Source organism: Vitis vinifera, chromosome 18 (assembly GCF_030704535.1).
Source record: "Vitis vinifera cultivar Pinot Noir 40024 chromosome 18, ASM3070453v1".
In the NCBI taxonomy this organism is placed as follows: domain Eukaryota; kingdom Viridiplantae; phylum Streptophyta; class Magnoliopsida; order Vitales; family Vitaceae; genus Vitis; species Vitis vinifera.
The window spans coordinates 18,230,374-18,252,066 of record NC_081822.1 but is presented as its reverse complement, the minus strand read 5'-3'; the positions used below and the strand labels follow the sequence as shown (position 1 = coordinate 18,252,066).

Below are 21,693 nucleotides of genomic sequence, written 5' to 3'. Positions count from 1 at the left end.
TCTAATCCAAATTAACAAATTTCAAATTAATTCACCAACAATAAATTAGCCCAAATTTCATATTAATTCAACAATCCAAATCTCACAAACAATCATTAGTATTAAAATCAAAGCAATAATAATAATAATACTAATAATAATAATAATGATAATAATGATGATAATGATAATAACGATGATAATAATGATGATGATGATGATAATAATAATAATAATAATAATAAAACGGAAAAAATGAGTGAGTTGAGAAATAGGTGGAGAGGGTGGTCATCCGTGCTCGCTAGCGATGATTGACTGGCCATGGGTTTCACGTGAAATAAAAAAAAATAGAAAAAAAAAAAAGAAAAGGGAAAAGAAAGAAGAAGAAATGGAAAGAAGGAAACGGGGAAATGAAAGGGGCGTGAGAGGAAGAAGAAAAAAAAAAGGTCGACCCCAAAAAAAAGGGAAGAAAAATGAAAAGAAAATGAAAAGGAGAAGAGAGAGAAGATGAAAGAGAGGAAAGGGGGGGATAGGTTTCCTAACGTGGGGAATGGGGGTAGGTGTAGAGTAGTTGAAGGTAAGTGGGAAGAGAGAGGAAAGAGGAAAAAGAAAAATAGAAAATAATAATAATAATAATAATAATAATGACAAATAATTTATTAATAGTGAAAAATAAAATAATATACAAAATAAAAATAAAACAAAATAATTAATAATAAAAACTCAAAATTAAAGAGTGAGTGGGCAAAAAAATTCAAATGTAATCAAGATTTAAATTTAAGGATAAAATTGGGTTTTAAATCAATGTAAAAATAAATTTGGGACAAATTGAAGAGTCTACAAATACATGATGAAAGATAGAAGATATATTTTGCAACTCTTTGTATAATAGGAAGATGTTTTTTTCATATAACAACTCCCCAATAATTACTATTTTCATATCGCAACTCCCCATTATATTGAGAATATGCCTTTTTTAGATAGTAACTCTTTCAATAATGACCATTATTCTAGATTGACTTTTCGTTCTCCTGCCATAATGATCATTTCCTTTTTCTAATTAGACTTAATAATAATAATATTCAAAACTATAAATTAACTATTTTAAAATAATTATATGGTTTCATTTTAAATATTTTCCTACTTTTTTATTAGTTTAAAATAAAAATCAAAGCTAAAGTAATTGTTTTAAAGGAATAATGATAATATTATAAAAATTCATTTTAGTTAAATATTAAGGTTGAGAATAAAACTAAATTTTTAAAAGCATAATTTTAATATTATAAATATTCATTAGATTAAAAATAATATTGTAAAACATTTTAATTTACTGAAAAACACGCTATAAAAAAATAATTAATTTAATTTTCTTATATAATACCTTTTTTATATGAAAAATATCTTTTCAAATGTTATTTCCTTGTATAATGACTTCATATAATGGGAAGATGCCTTTTTAGAATATGTTTTTTTCAAATAGACTTTTCATTCTCCCACCACAATGAGCAAATACCTTTTCTTCTTCTACTACTCTACTACTACTAATAATAATAATAATAGGGAAAGTTGTGTTTTCATGTGCCAATATGGTAATAATATTGTTTTGAGAACCCAATTTTACATATTTTAAAATTGATAATGTAATTAGAAAATATTTGGAGAATCATGCACTTTCAGCTTACGTGTATTTCAATACCAAAAATACCCTTCATCTTGCCAGCTAAGCGTTCCACATCTGAAAATTCAAAAGAGAAAAACCCTTCGAAAAGCCACAAAACCAATATCTCTCTCGTATTCTGCTTTTCCCCTTCTCTCTCCCATTCTCAATCTCAGAAACCCAAAATGTTGTAAAACCTAACCTCTTTCATTTCTGTAACATTCTCGTCTCCCATTTTTGTAACCTTTTCCCCAAATTACTTGATCCAGAAACCCTAATTTCTGAAACGAAGATCAGATCCGGGGAAAATTGGTAATCAGAATCAATGGTGGGTGCATCGAGCTCATGGTCTCGCGCATTGGTTCAGATCTCACCCTCCACTTTCTCCGTCATCGGTATCGCCATCGGCATCGGCGTTTCCGTCTTAGGTGCCACTTGGTACTTTCTTTTCCCTTCTTCCCCTGCAAAATCCACCAAAATAAAACAACTAATAAAATTTTTGCATTCTTGTCAAACCAGCGGAGGTTTAGGTTAAATCGATACATTATATTTGATTTTTTTTTTTTTTTGTTGGATCGTTGTTTTGATGGTTGCGTTATTGCTGCATTTTTAGGGGAATTTATATAACTGGAAGTATTTTAATTGGTGCCATCAAAACTCCTCGGATTACTTCAAAAAATCTGATTAGATGAGTACTTCAACTTTCTTTCTTTCTTTTTTTCTCGCTGGTTTTATGGATCATTGATGTGGTATTACATTGACTGGCTTATTAATGAGAGGTAACTGACAACTTCCATGTGTAAAAAAAATTGAATTATGCCACCACTTGCTAGATTGTCCGGGCATAGGTTACATGGTCGTAGGATAAGCTGATACGCCTATTTACCATCAATATCAATGAGTGTCAATTCTGAAATCTTACTGAACATACATTTGGACAAATCAATATCAATATTGCGGCCAATATTTCAGTATGGTTCATGTTGATATTCTATAATATTATTGGTATTCCTCATTTACTTTGATGAACTGAAGATTTTTGTGCTCATTTCCTATGCAATACTTGCTTGTTTTGAGCTTAATTTGAAGACTCATTCAAGATTGCTGCTAAATTCACAAAGTATCGGCATTATAGAATTGTAATAGACTTTATTTTTATTTTTTCATTTGGATTACAACCTGTTTGTTCCTTTGGATTATTCCAGCTGCTTCAATGTGTTGGAATTCATTAATATTGAAACCCTAGTGTTTTTTAGCGGCCATTTATTTATTTATTTATTTATTTTTTGTCTCTTGCATTGTAGATATGTGCCTAGTGGAGTGAAGGGAGGTTCTTATTATAAGTTTTTATGCATCTTTGAAATTCTTGTTTTTCTTTGTCATCCAAGATGGGTACTTGTTGACTGTTCAAGTACTTGATGTATTATCCTATGGTATGCACCCTCTTAGAAGGTATAAGGTCTCTGAAAGGAAGAAATAGAGTAATGAATAATATGCATAAAGCTTCTGGTCATAGCAGTTATAACAGCTATTGAAATAGGTCTAGAACTGTATTTCAAACTCTAATTCCCTTTGTACTTCATGTGAAGTTGATGTTAAACAATACAATGCCTGTAATTGGAATAATAAGAATTTCTTAATTTCTTTGGTTGTATAGCCCCTAGTCGTGATCTGAAGGGAATATGATCACAAGTTATTATAATCAGTTTCTGATAAAAATTGAGATGTGGACAAAAGAAGTTAGAAAAATAAATAATAATAATATTAAAGTGGCTGAATACCAAAGCAAGCTTAAAGTGGCTGAATACCAAAAATATCATGAAGAAGAAACAGAGGAAGAGAAAATTATTAAGAATAATTTGTTCACAGTATTGTTTAGAAGAAGAGGGTGTAAAAAACCTTGTTGCTTTGCAATAGTGGTAGGAGATGGCCTTTTGATGGAATAACCAACTGTAAATTACAATGGGATATGGAATAATGGGGATATAACTATTAGAGCATAGTTAAAAAATAGTGGAATCAAATCTAAAGATAGTGAGGATCAGATGCAGTTATATTGTTGTAGTTATCCTCTTAGTACTCAGATATATTGCACTTTTTGTCTTTTGCCTTGTTGGACTCTTGGCTTCCTTGGACTCACATTTTGCAAAGTTATGTATACAACATTGATTTCAATTTTATAAAAAAGTCATTTATAAAAAAGCCCCCCCTTCACTTGCTAATGATGGTCAGATATGAATTGCCACCAAACTAGAGCTTGCATGCAGTGAGTAGTGCGGTTATTTGTTTTCCCTTATGCCAACCTTGTTCCCACATGTTTGATATATGTCACTTCCCAAGTAAAGTTATGATTGTGGCTGAAAGTAGTTGACCACTTCTGGTATTGTTGAGAGAACAATATAAAAGGAAAAATAAAAGCCAATAGGAGGAATTTTTTTTTCTAGTCGCCTACAATAGTTATTTTAATTGCAGAGTTGCATCTATGCAATGTAGATGTCCATTTGTGGCTTGGGTGAGTTAATGTCTTGGTACTTTTGCCTTTGTGTGTGCATGGAAAAGCCTGGTGGAAAATGAAAACACCAAAAAGAGGATTTTTATGTGTTGGATGAGTCATGTATCATGTTAATATGCTAGCGAAGTAGTTGCATAATAGGAGATGAACACATTGCGCTTATCCAAGTTTTCTTCAAAGCATAAGAAAAAACAAAATGAAAAGGAAAGTAATCCTCCACTTTGGAGAATTGTAGAATGTTTTTTGTGAACAAAAATTAGACTTCTTTTGCTGCACTTTATGCACAACGATACTACAAAATGCAGACCCCTTAAGAAATGATGGTTTTGACTTATTTTTTTGGTCATTTTCTCTTTTGGGGTGTTCAGTTCTTAGTGTCATATTCTGTGAGGTTGTTGCTATATATGGAGTTATTGTGGCAATCATTCTTCAAACAAAGCTAGAGAGTGTGCCTGCATCCAATATTTATGCACCAGAGTCCCTTAGAGTCGGATATGCAATCTTTGCCTCTGGAATTATTATGGGTTTTGCCAACCTTGTCTGTGGGTATGTTTCCGGCTTTCCTTGCATATATTTCTTCAGAAACGAGTATGACTTCGCACCTAATGCATTCCGTTCTAATCACTTCCTTTTTTCTTTTCTTTTTGGGATAAAGGTCGTTGGTTCAAATGATCTTTCTATATGTCGGTTCATGCAGAAGGAGATGGACCACAACAATCAATGAGCAACTGGAAGGGAGTTTTTAGCATCTCATCATATACACAATATTTCAATATGGATATAGATGTTGTCCTGAACAGATTAATAAGCTCTTTGCATCCCATTGGTGGAGATTTTTTCAGCAAGATTGATGCCAACCCTCATTTGTGAGTCCTTAATTCTCTGTTACAAGTATATTGAAAGAAATGGACAGTACTCTTTTTTACATTCTATTTGTTTTGTTTATTTTTGGAATCAATGTGTTTAAAGTGACAAGTCCTTACTGCATAAAAAATAGAAGAAGATACAGAGAGAGAGAGAGAGAATCTCTCACTATTCTGAACTTCTAAGGCTCACATGGAAATGGCTTACATGCCCCAAACATCAAATGGTTAAGAATTATGTTCTTATATTGGCATAACATATTTTTATTTTTCTTTGTTAAGGAAAAAAACATTGTGGTGTTATTTTGTTTTTCCCTTGAAGTAGGTGTTATTTTGTTTTTCCCTTGAAGTAGCTCAAGTCAAAATTATGAAAGAGGGAGGAGAAAACAGGCACACATAGTAGTGGGGCAGGGCTCATTCTAGTACCAATTTATTTGAATGTGGAACCGGGTATTTTGGATTTATAATTAAGTGAATTGAAACAGTATTTTTAAATCTTTTTCATATCTGAAACTTGGATCAGAGGTGAGGAGGGAGGAAATTTTGAAATTAATTCATTATAGTGAATTGATGGATACTAAATTTTATAAGTTGAGTATACTAAATTATGATTATCTCTCCTTTCTGATTTTTTTGGGTGATGGGGTTGAAGTTTAGCTGTTTTCCTTTTTAGTCTCTTGTTGTTTTTGTGGCCTTGGGTTTGGCTTTCTTTATATACTGCCTGTGTACATGGGGAGCGCCCCCTTTTAGGCGTGTTTTAATCATTTTTCTTCTCTTTGTTTATCAAAAAGAAAAAAAAGCCAAAGAATGGTGTTCCTGGCACACCATGGGTTTGGAGGTAATTTGATTAACCCTCTTAAATATAGTCTGAGGGGAATGTGAATATTATTTTCTTCATAGATAGCTTCTATTTAGACTGTGTTAAATACTATAATTTTGTTGTAATAAAAGGTCTGTATCATTACCAGCTGTTATCCCTCACAAAATATTGTGCCACTTCATTTAATGAGTATAGATTTTAGTATTATTCTGATGTTTATTAATATGAATTTCAACCAGCCTATAAAGTTCCATGTGATGGTCGTGGGAAATTTTGTTTTTAACTACTTTTTCAGTTTTCAATATCACATCAATTTATGCATATTTCTTCATATGCGGTCTATATGAATAAGTTCGTATATTAGAATTTATATAAATTCACATCATATGGTAGTTTGATTTAGGTAATGACTTCTGGTCATTTTTTCACTGTTGCAGGGCTTCCTCATGTAAGGTGTATGGTGTTGTCCCGCCCCCGCACCAGTTATTGGTTGGTGTTCAGAGTTCTGGGAATGAGCTAAATGTAAAAACAAGTTCAAATCCTTGTTTGACATCATCGGATGGAAGCTCTACACCAACTCCATTAGTTTCCTCTTTTGACTTTGTGAACAGTGATTTATCTTTTTAGTGTTTCTCATGCGATGCATATTTGGATGCTCAAGCGATTTTGTAACTCCACTTTGTTTATGAAACTGCATGTATACTGAAATTTGGCCAGGCCCCTCCATTTCCAACCACAGATAATCAAGCAAAAGCTTCAACTTCAGGCAATTAAGTTTCAACATAGTACATATTGAGTCCTTTTTTTTTTGTTCTTCTCATTTTGGAAATTGGGAAGGATGTTGGGTTCTGGTTGGTTGTTAAGAAAAAACCAGTTGTTCACAACCATTGTTGAAATTATCCTTGAAATAATTAAGGGAAACTGATTTTGTTTTATACAATACCAAAGAGAGTTATACAAGACATTCAAATGATTTCCTATATTAATTAATTTCATATGACTCTTATTATTTGCAATAGTAACACTGAAAATCAAACAATAACATCAGTTGATGGTTTATGGTAATTATGTTAATGTCATCCTTCACCAAAATCTGGAGTTCCTTGCAGATAACATGCACGCAGCTCGCATTTCAGCTTGCCCCACCTTGCATCAACTCTCTTACAAGGAAATATTGGTTTATTAAGGCTGTTGAAACACAAAACAATTGCAAATTAGCACAAACAAAACCAACTTGCATGTCGAGCAACACCCATTCTGGTTTATGAGAAACTTGGTTTCATTCATCAAATCAGAAACCTGAATTGATTTGGTAAAATGGGTCATGTTGAAAACCCAGCAAAAAAACAGATGGTTGGCTACCTATTTGGTTTCATCTTTGTATCCATCGTATTTTCAGGAGATGAATGTTCAAACTAGTAGATGAAAAACCAACTAGCAGGGGGGATTAGGAGAATATGTATATGAAACATTAGTAAAATAGTAATTCTATGGAACCAGTATGGGTAATCTCTCACCTTCTGTTAACGACATTGTGCACGTGACATAGCCACTGTGAGAACTCAGCTTGAGATCCAGCTTGTACAGGATTGGCTCTGTCAATGATTCACAGAAGAAATATCCATTTTTTAACAAGATTACGAGATATATCCAGGTAAGATACTTTTCTATCTGAGAAGGTGCAAAAAGTGCATAAATGAATGTCCTGGAAAGTTAGTTTCCTTATCTTTGGTTATCCATATATCTAACATTAAAATGATCAATAATGCTTTTTCCCTACCAATTGGATCTACTCTATCTAAGTTTCACCCATTTCAGAATGCAGATGTCATACTTGGTTAGAGATGTGAAATGGAACATTTTCCCATCAACTCCAGCCACATCTTGGCCTTCTCCTTGTGCATTTAGACATTTGATTTAAACCCAACTTAAATCCTTCTGAAGACCATACCAATCACAAATTACCAAGTTTGACAAGTTAAAGTACATGAAGCTATTAACATACTTCAGAAATAGTGTTTAAAATTCAAGTTCAGATAAACTATTATGGCAGAGATTATCAAATAAAGTGGTTTTGCTTTTAAGTTTCTTAGATTAGTTTTGCATCAAGATTGTCCAAATTAGATTGATTTGAAGTAAATAACAATTGACAGTTGAGACCTAAGTAGAAGTCAACCAATTGATAATGTCAAAATCATATCCAAACCTCCAAAGCAACAAGTTTAAACAGACCTGAGCTGCAAGAGTATGGAGAAAAGTCCAAGTAGCCCTTCCAAGCTCTACTTCACTCACATGATTAGCTGATTTTCCCTGAACAAATAATTAATGAAATAATTTAGCAAGAAAGCCAAGTCTTACATGATACCATATGATAGAATAAATTCACCAAGTAGATGCAAATATGAATAGATATCTGTATTAGAACACAAATAAGGCACTAAGAATCCTATATCTGGTATGTGTAGAAGGTTTCACAAAATCATCAATTTTGACATGGGAAGTTCAATGTAGCATGATAGAAGTACCAAACCGAGAGAGACAGCATAAAATAGGGAAAACCCACTTGAACCAACAAGCCAGTCACAAAAAACCAAACTTTAGATAAGGTAGTACTTGAGGTCCCTTAAGGTAGTACCTAAGGGCCATTAAGGTAGTACCTAAAGGCTCTTAAGGTAGTACCTAAGGTACAGTCCCAAAAAACCAAAGGTGGACCACTTGAGCACACAAGAGAACCACATAATGACATAGTCTAAGGGTCACAAAGGAAGGCCCGAGGCTTGGGAGAGGTAGAGTTCAAGTTTACCTTAAGGTAGTACCTAAGGTCCCTTAAGGTAGTACCTAAGGTCCCTTAAGGTAGTACCTCAAGGCCACTAAGGTAGTACCTAAGGGCCCTAAAGGTAGTACCTAAGCTAAAGTCCCAAGAAACCATTGGTGGACCACTTGAGGAATGAAGAGAACCACATACTGGGATGGTCCAAGGGTCACCAAGAAAGACCCGAGGCTTGGGAGAGGTTGAGTTCAAGTTTACCTTAAGGTAGTACCTAGGGTCCCTTAAGGTAATACCTCAAGGCCACTGAGGTAGTACCTAAGGGCCCTTAAGGTAGTACCTAAGGGCCCTTAAGGTAGTACCTAAGCTACAGTCTGAAAAAACCATTGGTGGACCACTTCAACACTGAAGAGAACCACATGATGGGATGCTCTAAGGGTCACCAAGGAAGACCCGAGGCTTGGGAGAGGTTGAGTTCAAGTTTACCTTAAGGTAGTACCTAGGGTCCCTTAAGGTAGTACCTCAAGGCCACTAAGGTAGTACCTAAGGGCCCTTAAGGTAGTACCTAAGCTACAGTCCCAAAAAACCCTTGGTGGTCCACTTTAACACTGAAGACAACCACATAATGGGATGCTCTAAGGGTCACCAAGGAAGACCTGAGGCTTGGGAGAAGTTGAGTTCAAGTTTACCTTAAGGTAGTACCTAGGGTCCCTTAAGGTGGTACCTCAAGGCCACTAAGGTAGTACCTAAGGGCCCTTAAGGTAGTACCTAAGCTACAATCCCAAAAAACCCTTAGTGGACCACTTGTGGAATGAAGAGAACCACATAATGGGATGGTCCAAGGGTCACAAAGGAAGGCCCAAGGCTTGGGAGAGGTTGAGTTCAAGTTTACCTTATGGTAGTACCTAGGGTCCCTTAAGGTAGTACCTCAAGGCCACCGAGGTAGTACCTAAGGGCCCTTAAGGTAGTACCTAAGCTACAGTCTGAAAAAACCATTGGTGGACCACTTCAACACTGAAGAGAACCACATGATGGGATGCTCTAAGGGTCACCAAGGAAGACCCGAGGCTTGGGAGAAGTTGAGTTCAAGTTTACCTTAAGGTAGTACCTAGGGTCCCTTAAGGTAGTACCTCAAGGCCACTAAGGTAGTACCTAAGGGCCCTTAAGGTAGTACCTAAGCTACAGTCCCAAAAAACATTTGGTGGACCTCTTGAGCACTCAAGAGAACCACATAATGGGATACTCTAAGGGTCACAAAGAAAGCCCGAGGCTTGGAATTTAATAATTCACTATGATATGATGTAAAATTTTGTAACATGGTAGTTAAAGGTTGCAGGCATTACACTACTGAAAAATCATGTCAGATGAAGTAATAATCAATATAACCACTTCATATATACGCCTATGATTCTCAACAAATGCATCAACAAAAAATTGCGGGACATGCTTTAAGTAGAAAGATAGATAATTAGTAAATTTCACATGTCAAATTAGAGCCAAATAGATAGAGCAACTATTGCGTGAGAGGGTCAAAGGGCCATCAAAGGGGTGTTAGATGTTTCTAGTTGCAAGTTTCTTCTCCAGATATGGAAGAGTAGTACCAGCTTACTGTGTTTTCACTCAAGTAAATGATGCAAAGTCAAAAAATGAGAACCTACCCTATTACTTCCTTTATATCCATTCTCTTTTTTGGATTTCTCCATCTCTTTCTCCCACAACTACTTGACACAATTGTTTAGTTACTTGCATAGAACTTCTGAAAATCCAATATAAGCAATGAGGCTAGGCAAATGAGAAATCATGTGAATAAAAATCTAAAACTAGTATCTTTATTCAAAAATGCAATGAAAAATAGCCACTATAGTAGGAAAATGACTAACAATACAAGCATTATGCATGTATTAATACAACTATTTGAAAATAATATGGGATTTAAACCCCAATGAGCTGGAATAGGAAATTGCACCGTCAAAGTGGAAAATATTATCATTTTTATGCACTCTCTACTGACTCCTTTTTATGTTCCTAAATTGCCCCTTCATGCCTCCAAGTCACCAACAACGTGCCGATACTTTGTGAATTTAGCAGCAATCTTGAATGAGTCTTCAAATTAAGCTCAAAACAAGCAAGTATTGCATAGGAAATGAGCACAAAAATCTTCAGTTCATCAAAGTAAATGAGGAATACCAATAATATTATAGAATATCAACATGAACCATATTGAAATATTGGCCGCAATATTGATATTGATTTGTCCAAATGTATGTTCAGTAAGATTTCAGAATTGACACTCATTGATATTGATGGTAAATAGGCGTATTAGGTTATCCTACGACCATGTAACCTATGCCCGGACAATCTAGCAAGTGGTGGCATAATTCAATTTTTTTTACACATGAAAGTTGTCAGTTACCTCTCATTAATAAGCCAGCCACATCAATGATCCATAAAACCAGCGAGAAAAAAAGAAAGAAAGAAAGTTGAAGTACTCATCTAATCAGATTTTTTGAAGTAATCCGAGGAGCTTTGATGGCACCAATTAAAATACTTCCAGTTATATAAATTCCCCTAAAAATGCAGCAATAACGCAACCATCAAAACAACGATCCAACAAAAAAAAAAAATCAAATATAATGTATCGATTTAACCTAAACCTCCGCTGGTTTGACAAGAATGCAAAAATTTTATTAGTTGTTCTATTTTGGTGGATTTTGCAGGGGAGGAAGGGAAAAGAAAGTACCAAGCGGCACCCAAGACGGAAACGCCGATGCCGATGGCGATACCGATGACGGAGAAAGTGGAGGGTGAGATCTGAACCAATGCGCGAGACCATGAGCTCGATGCACCCACCATTGATTCTGATTACCAATTTTCCCCGGATCTGATCTTCGTTTCAGAAATTAGGGTTTCTGGATCAAGTAATTTGGGGAAAAGGTTACGAAAATGGGAGACGAGAATGTTACAGAAATGAAAGAGGTTAGGTTTTACAACATTTTGGGTTTCTGAGATTGAGAATGGGAGAGAGAAGGGGAAAAGCAGAATACGAGAGAGATATTGGTTTTGTGGCTTTTCGAAGGGTTTTTCTCTTTTGAATTTTCAGATGTGGAACGCTTAGCTGGCAAGATGAAGGGTATTTTTGGTATTGAAATACACATAAGCTGAAAGTGCATGATTCTCCAAATATTTTCTAATTACATTATCAATTTTAAAATATGTAAAATTGGGTTCCCAAAACAATATTATTACCATATTGGCACATGAAAACACAACTTTCCCATAATAATAAAAGATGTCTTTTTCAAATAGACTTTTTCGTTTTCCCACTATAATGAGCATTACCTTCTAATAAGCATTTGAAGAGATCTTTTTCAAATAGACTTTTCATTTTCCACCAGAATGAGCATTGCCTTCTTCTTCTTTTAATAATAATAATAATAATAATAATAAAAGAAGATGCCTTTAATAATCACAATGATAATCACCTTCTTGTTCTAATAATAACTTTTAATGAGCATTTGACTTTTCATTCTCCAACCACAATGAGCATTACCTTCTAATCAGTATTTGAAGATGACTTTTTCAAATAGACTTTTCATTCTCGCATACCACAATGAACATTATCTTCTTCTTCTTCTTCTTCTTCATCTTCTTCTAATAATAATAATAATGATGCTAATAAATATCTTTTTCAAATACACTTTTCGTTCTTCAACCATAATAAGCATTATCTTCAAATAATATAATAATAATAATAAAAGATGTCTTTTTCAAATAGGCTTTTCCTTCTCCCACCATAATGAACATTACCTTCTAGTACTACTACTACTAATAATAATTTAAAACTTATTATTATTATTTAAAGCTATAAATTACAGATTTTTAAATAATTATATGGTTTCCTTTTAAATATTTTTATAATTTTTTCTTAGTTTAAAATAAACTCAAAGTTAAAGAAATTATTTTAAAGAAATAATGAAAACATTATAAAAAATCATTTTAGATAAATATTATGGTTCAAAATATAATTATAATTTTAATATTATATATTCATTAGTTAAAAAGTAATTTCTTATATAAAATAAGGTTTCGATTGGATAGTTCTATATTTTTTACTTAGTTGAAAGTTAATATTATGATTTTTAAAGAAATACTCTAAAATTTTCATTATATATGAAAAAAATTATTGTATAAATGCAAATAAAACTTTCAAACAACCTTTTCCTACATCCATATTAAAATTCTTTAACAAAATTAGTCACAAACATAAAAACTCTTATTGAGTTTAAAAATAAAACTTTTTAATTTTTCAAAAATGGATAAAAAAACTCTAAATTATGGATATGTTTTTATGGAAATAAATCTTATATTTCTTGCTTTAAAAAAATTTCCTAACATTTTTCAATATATATATAATTGATAATTATTTGAAAGGGACTTTATGTTCTATAATTTGAATACCCACATTTTTTAAATGTTTTTTTTTCAAAAAATAGAAGATTAATTGGAAAAATTTAGGAATAATTAATAAAAGATTAGAAATGTAAAATTATAGTAAAAATGTGAAGAAGTATGAGTGAAAAAGGGCAATGATGGTGAGGAAGAACACAACGGAATGACATAAGTTAATAAAAAATTTTAGACGATTTATGATATAAATGACATTAATATTTCCTAATTTTAAAAACACAATAAATCATTATATTATTTTATATATTATTTTAATTATTAAAATTTTTAAAGGAAATAATTTTCAACAAACTATTTTTTTAATAACAAATATATTTTGAAAACTCCTATATTTAATGTAAATTTTCTAATCTAATATATTAAAAAATAATTAACATTATTTCCTTCTCTTCTTTTTTCCATAAAAAATTAACATTTTTTTCTTTTGTTTCGTTGTTTTTATATGACTATGATTATCATGAATAAATGATTGGTTATAAATGAAAGATGGAAGAAATACATTAGATGATGAACAAAGATGCAATAACTAATAATAAATCTACATATATATATATATATATATATATATATAATTAAAAATTTAATTTACATTATTCAAAAAGGTTGAAACCAATAAAATAATAAAATTAAATACAAGACTTGGTGGGGATATGTAAGAAATAAAATTTTGTTTGATATGAAAGAAATATTAATATAAAAAACATTATTTTATATGTTTGAAAATAAATATTATATGCGTTATAAATAATTTTTATTTATTAGACTAGATTATTATAAATGAATATATTTTTATATTAAAATAATTTAATTGATTAATTATAAATATAGTAGAATATTTTATTAATTTTTAAAAAAAAAATAGAAAATAATATATAATATCACATTATTTATATTATAAAGAATCAATATTATTCATTAAAATGATGATCTTATAACATTACATATAAATTATATAAAATTTTGCTAAGATTTCTTTTTCATAAGTGTTTAGATCAATGAAGGCTTAAAATCACACAAGATTTTACAAATTTGTTTTTTTTTTTATAAAAAAAAAAACAGTTTTTACTTTTCTTAATCAAATGTATTTTCGAAAAAGAAAAAAAAAATGAAAACTAAAAATGCTTTTCAAACCAAACACTACCTAATAATTAAAATTAATTTTTAAACATTAAGATATTGGTATTTTATACATCTAAAATTACAATAAAAAATTACTTTGAGGATGATTCTCTAAAAAAAAATAACTTCATCTAGATTTTACAAAAGTTATCTTTCCACGCGTGGGGTTTTCAGCACGGTAACACCCCTTTAGCATATATAAAAGAAGAAAAACAGGCAAGACTTATGGTCTACATTTGATGTTGCAAAGCAATATACGAACATTATTACAAGGTAATTAATCTCACACTGGAAAACCAAATATAGAACTCCACACATGCCATTGATCCAAAGAATCAATAGCTTGAAAGACTAATTAAAGTGAATTACATACTTAGTGGGAGGGTGACAAGAAATTAACAAGTTCTCGCCAAGCTGAATTACCCAGATCCACCAAGAAGAGCCTTGAGTCTTTTCACTTCATCATCATCAAGAAAAGTGGTCTTCTCTATCAATTCAGAAGGCAAGTTGTTGCTAAACAGCGCATTGCTGAGGATTTGGAGGCCAGGGTTCGGGCTACCGAAGCTAGCCCAAAGATGTGCCTGTGTCCGACCAGTATTCACCTGGAAATGCAGCAACCCTTGAGGGAAAACCATGATATCCCCCTCTTTGAGTGTCTTCAAGTAGACGGTATTATCCGAAGAAATTAAACCAGCAGTGACAGAGCCCTTGGCTATAAGAATTATCTCTGAAGCGCCGGGGTGAGTGTGCATTGGAATCACACCGCCAGGGGCTATGTCTGCTCGTGCCATGGAGACGCCAAGGCCATTCAAGCCTGGAAACTTTTCAACAAATGCTGTGTTGATGGCGGCATTGAAGAGGGTTGAGGTGTTTCCAGGCACACTTAGGCCTGAATACACGAAATCATCAGCTGTTACTTCTGCAGGCGTCTTGCAGGAGTAGCCTGCAGGGCCTTGTGGGGCTGTCAAGTCCGCCACACAGAAGTCTTGGACTGCTGCATGGGAGGAGGAGACGAGGAGGAAGGAAAACAAGGCAAGAATGTGAAGCATTTTGTCTGGTGATTTTGGTATATGATAGATGTGGTGCTAAGTACTTGATTCCATTACACCAAACCTTGATTAGTATTTATAGCATGAAGCGTTTTAGTCTTGGGGGAGCGCCATTTTTTGTATGGAAAGGGAATTACTTTTTGTATGGAAAACCTCTTATAGATCAGAAGTTGGTGGGACTTCAAATTCAAAGTGGCCTTCCCTTGCATGTGATTATTTTCATGGATAAAGATGCAAGTGAATGCTTAGTCATCAATCTTCATCATTCCAAAGAAGACTTTTTTTTTTTGGAGAGTTGATCATATTAGAGGTAATTAAGAGGATGACCAAGTCATGGCATAGCATTAATGTTGAAGAAGATAAACCATTTGTCCAACTTGTGGGATAACATGAAAGCTAGCATTCTATGTTTATCACAGATTTGTTTGATCAAGCTTGATCTTGCATGAGTAGCCTATAAGGCTTGTGGCATGGGGGCTGTCAAGTATAATGCAGAAGTCCTGGATTGCAGTATGGGAGGATGATAGGATGAAGAAAAGAGGAGACGATGACCAGGTTTTGGGTCACTTGGAATCCGGGATGATCGGGTTTTGGGTCATATAGGATTCGAGGATATGACATTAGGGTTATATTCGATTCCTGAAAATGTTAATAATAATTTTCTCATATTTAATTTAATTGTACTTTAAAAAATACTAAAAAAGAATAAAGGAAGTTAAAATCAATTAAATGAGTTTGAAATATTATATAAATATAATTTATTAGTTTTAAATTTATTTTTTATTTTCTTTCAATTTTTTTTTCCTTCCATTTTTTCTCTCTTTTCTCTTAAATTTTTCTGCAACCAAACAAAGGTTAAAACTAATTAACCAAAAGAAGCAATGGCTTAATTACTTATCGATCAACTAGACAATGGTCCCCCAAAATTAGTACAATAATAATAGTAATTTTTACTCCATGGAATAATAGACTTGAGTTAGTGAAACGGGTCACCCATGGATATATTCTACCCGGCCCAGGTCCAAATCAAGAGAGAGTGTATGCAGCCACCATGATGTACATGTTTGAATTTTTAAAAAATCAGATATCTCTATATATGTATGTGGATCATTCTGAAGCATAGATTCTACAATTATTCCATCGGAAATATTTTTAAAATAAATGAAAATATATATTTTTTCCAACATATTGTTAGGGTGATGATATTGTGGCTTTTCCATCTAAATATATCTGTAACTTATGGCAGGTTGAAGATATTTATCTGTGTAAAATTGTGGGCCAAGTGAATTAAGGAACTGATTATGAAGAGAAAATTGAAAACCCTATGCCTAAGGAGAAGAAGAGAGAAGGTAACATATGAGTCATTCAACCTTTTGACTTCACTTTCTAAGATTTGGATCTGTTCACTAATAAAACCAAGATATGCCACAAGATCAGGCAAATATGAGCGAGGAACTACTACCTCACCTAAGCTATTGTCAAACTATGTTGAATTCATGCACACTATTACATCTCAAAAGTATTTAGGTCATATTTGATGTAAGGAAATTAAGAGTGAGAATGGACGTCTCATTCATTTTTTCATCTCATCTTATATTTGGATAATTTAAAAGACAATGGGAATGAAATAAAAACTTTTAATTGATGTTTTTCTTTAAATAAGAAATAAATAATAATAATTTTAAACTAAATGTAAGGTTATTATTATCATTTTTTTCCCATTCATTATCAAACATTAAAATGAAAACAAATAATTATTCTAACTTTACCTCTCTAAGTCCATAAAAAATACAAGAATTAAAATCACCAAATTCATACCTATTCAAGAAAAAATAGAAGTGAAAACAAAATATTTATTTCCACATACCAAACATAGCTTTGCACTTATTCTAAAAGATTTTAAGATGGTGAGGAATGTCGCCCTTTGATTTTGAACTTTAAGTTACCTATATTCTTGCATGAATTTGAGATAATTAGGACATGGAAGTAAGGAGCCCCTGAAGCAAGGAATGGTTCCCAAAACATATAGATTAAATTTAGAGATTTATAAGGTAAGGCTTTGTTTCGCAACTATTTTCGATAACAATTTTTTGTTCTCAAAAAAAAAAAAAAAAAAAAAATCACTCTTGCACGAATTTAAGATATCTAGGAGATGGAAGTAAGGAGCCTCTGAATTAAGGAATGGTGTCCATAACACCATTAGCATATAGCTTAGATCCAGAGATTTACAAGGTAAGGTCTTATTGGCAACTATTTTCAATAACAGTTTTCTATTCTAAAAAAAAAATAAAATTCATAAAAACACGTTTGATAATCAGAAAATAATTTTTTTTCTATTATTAAAAACATAAATATAGTGTTTTATATATATAAAAAAAAATTAATTGTTTTCACTTATTTTCTAAAAGCTCTTTTAAAAAATAAATATAAGAACACGTAAAATGATTAGAAATAAAACATTAAATATAAAATTTATTTTTAAAACATATTTAAAAATATTAAAAATAAATTAAAAACATTTCAAGTTCTTGAATAAATTTTTGCTCTAAAAAATATTAAAAAATAGTTTTTAAAAACTATTTTTTACAACTCTTTTAGAAAGCAATTATCAAATTATGCCTAAATCCCCTTGGCTGTTGGAGAGGATACCCCTAAATCTCCTTGGCTGTTGGAGAGGGTACCCAGTGAAACAGCTGCCACTCAATCTGCTGACGAGTATTAAACCAAACAAGGATTCTGATCCAGGGTTTAACTGTGTGCTTTCTTCGGATAGGAAGAGGCTTAGTAGAACTGTCGCACGACCTCCCATTCATTCCAAAGCCTGAGCACACTTTTTGGAAAATCTGCATTACCCGCCTGGTCTCCATGAAAATCAAACTGCTGACAACTAAACATTCAAAAATATTGGAGCCAGAAATGAAGAACAAAAGATGATATCTGGGAAAAGAATATCATACATAATAAAAACATAAAAAAACGAGCTAGTTACTTGGATGACTATGAACTTACATGTAATTAATAGCATTGTTGGCTCTGCTGGAACTGATTTTTTATGGCATTCCAATCTTAATGTCTAACAATTGTGACTCTTTGTGGCCATTTATAAGGGAAAAGCAGAGAGAATGAGAAATCAGCATCCAGTTAAGATGGAAATGAAGTGTTACTTTGAATCTTTTAAAGAACAGAAAATGACAGGAATCTTGTAAAGAAAGTACTTGGTCATATTGGCATACAAGTAAGGCATCACCAAAAACAACATAATAAAGCCGAAGGCATATTTATAAGGGAAAAGCAGAGAGACCGAGAAACCGACATCCAAGAAAGACGAGAACATGAAGTGTTGCACTGAATCTTTTGAAAAATAGAGTTCTCCAGGAATCTGAGAATGGGAAGGAGTGAGGCCTTGGTCATAATATATGGCTCAGAGAAAAGGCCTGATCAGCAAGCCTCATAATTGGCAGAAGTACAGAAACACATCGATAGTAGTTTTGCTTTTCATTTTATTCACAATGTTCCTCTGAGCATGCCGGCAGAAGATTCCGGTGACTAATTGAATGTTTTTCTTTTCTAGTATATTTAAACGTACAACACATCTCTTGTGCCACCAAAAGACTCTCGAGTAATATGGTATTAAATCAGTGTGTTAAAGACTGCACATTTTATTTTAATTTCTAGGTGAGACTTATATACTATATATATATATATATATTTGTATGTATATTATGCTTCGAAGCATGATTCCAAAATAATTTTTGTTTTACTTTTTTCTTTACATTTTTTTCTTTCTCTTTGGCATTGCTATGGATAATATTTTAGTATTCTTTTGTTATAATCCCGAATTTCTTTTTACTCAAACCATCTCCTGCGGTAAACAACATAAATCCTCTCTTTTTGTAATTAAATAATAATAAATTATAATAATGATAGAGTTATTTATTTTTTATATTAGATTTATTATCTTCCTTTTTAGGAGTTAGGGTAAATTAGTCATTTTCTTTCTTATTTAACTTGTTTAAATTCCATTTGAGTTTTACCTTCTTTTTTTTTTTTTTAAAGTGGTTAGAATAAGAAAACATAGATCCTCTTTTTTCTTTCTCTATGACTCTTTGAATCACATATGATTTCCAAGTGCAATTGACTTTAATGAAATTCTTTATTTATGAAAATTGTGTTTTTTTTTTAAATTTATTTTTATGTCATATTGAGTGGGCATTTTTCATGTGCATCCTCACTCGATGACGAGACTCACCTTTTTTAAGTGACAAATTGTATTTTACATAAAAGAAAAAATTAGAGTCATCATTTATTTTTATTTTTCTATAGAGAAAATAAAATAAGAAACTAAAATCCTAAAAAAAAAAAAAAAAAACTCCTTAAACTTTTGAAAAAATGTGTCTTCGAAAAACCCAAGTCTAGGTCTAAGGATCAGACTACTTATTGGGAAGGTACCTTAAAACAATAACACCCCTTTAAGCCTTAAAAAGGTCTCTATTGGCTAGGTTGAGGGAAGTGTGACAATTAATTGATTGACTTTTGGTACCAAGAAAGGTTGAAGGTGATTCTAACAACATGTTAAGTACAACAAAACAATCATACTAAAAGAAACACTCATGTAGAAAAAGGAGATTGGCATACCTGAGCTGCATCCCAAAGTGTTTTCATGAAAACATAAAAACTAGTTTAACAAATATAGCATATAACATGTATTCGATCAATCCATTCAAATAATCAAGCAATAATCAAAGTAATCAAAACGATATCATACATTAGAAAGCTCACAAACAAGGTTTGTATATTTACAAAAATAAAGTAGAAAGTGCAAGGAACGTACCTGAATAACATACATAACTCATAATGTGCTTGCATATAGCTAGAAGAGGGTTAGCTTACAAGCAGTAATAATTAACATGATCAAAATCTCATATTCTACATGATGAATATACAACTTAAATTAAAAGTTAGGAAATTCGAATAATTTACAACACTAAGGTTCATATTTCCAGCAAACATTCAATTACAAAATGAAACCTCATAAAGTGCCAAAAGTTCTCCTAAGACTTAAATAAAATCTTGTGTTGAATGACATGCTCATAACACATAACTAAAGTTAGATTAATTTACAAGTGAACTAAAGATGTCAAAATGGATAACTTATTTCAAACACTAAGCAAACTCAGAATAGAGACATTCATAAGAAAAATCCTAAATAAATATCTAGAGCCAATACCTCATCATGGAAAAAAATCATACAACAATCTCATCATATCTATATTATAGAACACAAGTCAAAAGTCAAATCAAGTTATGTCAAATAACTCCAAAATAAATAACATGTTAAGTACAATACAATATCATTAGCAATAAGTTAAAATAGAAGCCCTCATAAAACAAATCCTAAAAAAGGTCTAGAATGTGAATTTAATTACAAAAAATTCTAAGAAATATCCTCTATATGTCTAGTTCATCATCCAAGTGGTTGAATAATCATTCAAGGTTTAGATTAATTCCAAAATTACAAAAATTTTGAAAGATCTAGAACTAATTAAAGAGGAATGGCATGTATTAACCAATATTTTAAAAAATAACCAAAGGTCTCCTAAAATCATACAAAAAAAAAAAAAATATCAATCAAGTGTCTAGTTTACATAAAAAAAAGGCATGCAAAACAATTTTTAAATCACACAAACATATTATCTATCTAGAATTGGTCTTGTACAGTAGGTGTAACTTTGAAAAATAATCTCCACTTAGAAAATACTGTGGACCCTCACCTGATCTATCGACCGATGCCACTCGTAATTTTAAAGGTGAAAGGGAAAACTCGTTTTTTAATTTTGAAAAATTCTTCCCAATGAGGAACGGTTTTGTTTGGAGTCGCCACTTACTTTTTATTTTTATTTTTAAATGGGGAAATTTAAGTAGGAACAAAAACCCCAACATGACTCTAGTCAGGAAAAAGCGGTCTACGAAAACTAGATTCTGGGTCCAGGGATTAGGTTACCTATCGGGAAGGTACCTCATGCGAGGTAGCACCCCTCTAGGCCCTGAACTCGGTCTCTACTAATGAACTGGGGTATATGGGAGCATATGGGTCAAAGATCAAACAAAGCTTAGGCTAAACAAATGACATGAATCACATAGACCCGCCTAGTATTTAGCATGCACATACACTCAACAAGTCAAAATCATAGTGCATACCTGAGGTCCCCAGCCAAGTGCTGCATAAGAGGTCAGTCAATAAGCTCAAACGCACAACAAATATACATAGCAATCATGCACCAAGCATTCATGTGAATTTCATTATCCAAAGTCGAAGTGCATACTTATGGTCCCCAGCCATGCGCTGTAAGAAAAAGGTGAGGCAAGTAATACAAGCATACAACATGCACTCTCAATCAAACATCAAATCTCATACCCAAAAGAGAGGGCAGTAGGTCGAAATGAAATAAATGGTTTGCTT

General features: G+C 32.3%; 2 protein-coding genes and 2 long non-coding RNA genes across 4 annotated transcripts; 1 reads left to right on the top strand and 3 right to left on the bottom strand.

Annotated features, from left to right (window-relative positions):
* Positions 1–1,684: 1,684 nt before the first annotated feature.
* LOC109121710 (uncharacterized) lies at positions 1,685–6,612 on the top strand. Its single transcript, XR_002029004.2, has 4 exons — positions 1,685–2,074; positions 2,250–4,694; positions 4,804–5,014; positions 6,269–6,612. It is a non-coding gene; the product is annotated as an uncharacterized LOC109121710 (long non-coding RNA).
* A 130-nt stretch (positions 6,613–6,742) lies between these two features.
* Positions 6,743–11,727, bottom strand: LOC104882655 (FAD-linked sulfhydryl oxidase ERV1). The gene is made up of 5 exons (XM_059734529.1): positions 11,339–11,727; positions 8,064–8,141; positions 7,495–7,502; positions 7,349–7,426; positions 6,743–7,019 (listed from the first exon to the last, which is right to left on the bottom strand). The coding sequence occupies exons 1-5, from the start codon at positions 11,429–11,431 to the stop codon at positions 6,908–6,910; spliced, it is 369 nt and encodes a 122-aa protein (XP_059590512.1). The 5' UTR covers positions 11,432–11,727; the 3' UTR covers positions 6,743–6,907.
* A 2,661-nt stretch (positions 11,728–14,388) lies between these two features.
* Positions 14,389–15,343, bottom strand: LOC100266519 (auxin-binding protein ABP19a). Its single transcript, XM_002273348.4, has one exon. The coding sequence runs from the start codon at positions 15,231–15,233 to the stop codon at positions 14,604–14,606; it is 630 nt and encodes a 209-aa protein (XP_002273384.1). The 5' UTR covers positions 15,234–15,343; the 3' UTR covers positions 14,389–14,603.
* Positions 15,344–17,030: 1,687 nt separating this feature from the next.
* LOC132253213 (uncharacterized) lies at positions 17,031–18,351 on the bottom strand. Its single transcript, XR_009465021.1, has 2 exons — positions 18,243–18,351; positions 17,031–18,120 (listed from the first exon to the last, which is right to left on the bottom strand). It is a non-coding gene; the product is annotated as an uncharacterized LOC132253213 (long non-coding RNA).
* Positions 18,352–21,693: the final 3,342 nt, after the last annotated feature.

What these genes read in the sequence shown, in the direction of transcription:
- LOC104882655 (XM_059734529.1), bottom strand. Translation starts at nt 11,431, where the DNA reads ATGGTCTCGCGCATTGGTTCAGATCTCACCCTCCACTTTCTCCGTCAT. An exon ending in TCCGTCTTGGGTGCCGCTTG is followed by an intron (nt 8,142 to 11,338) that starts GTACTTTCTTTT and finishes TTATTTGTTCAG; the next exon opens with GGAAAATCAGCTAATCATGT. An exon ending in CACAATGTCGTTAACAGAAG is followed by an intron (nt 7,020 to 7,348) that starts GTGAGAGATTAC and finishes GTGTTTCAACAG; the next exon opens with CCTTAATAAACCAATATTTC.
- LOC100266519 (XM_002273348.4), bottom strand. Translation starts at nt 15,233, where the DNA reads ATGCTTCACATTCTTGCCTTGTTTTCCTTCCTCCTCGTCTCCTCCTCC.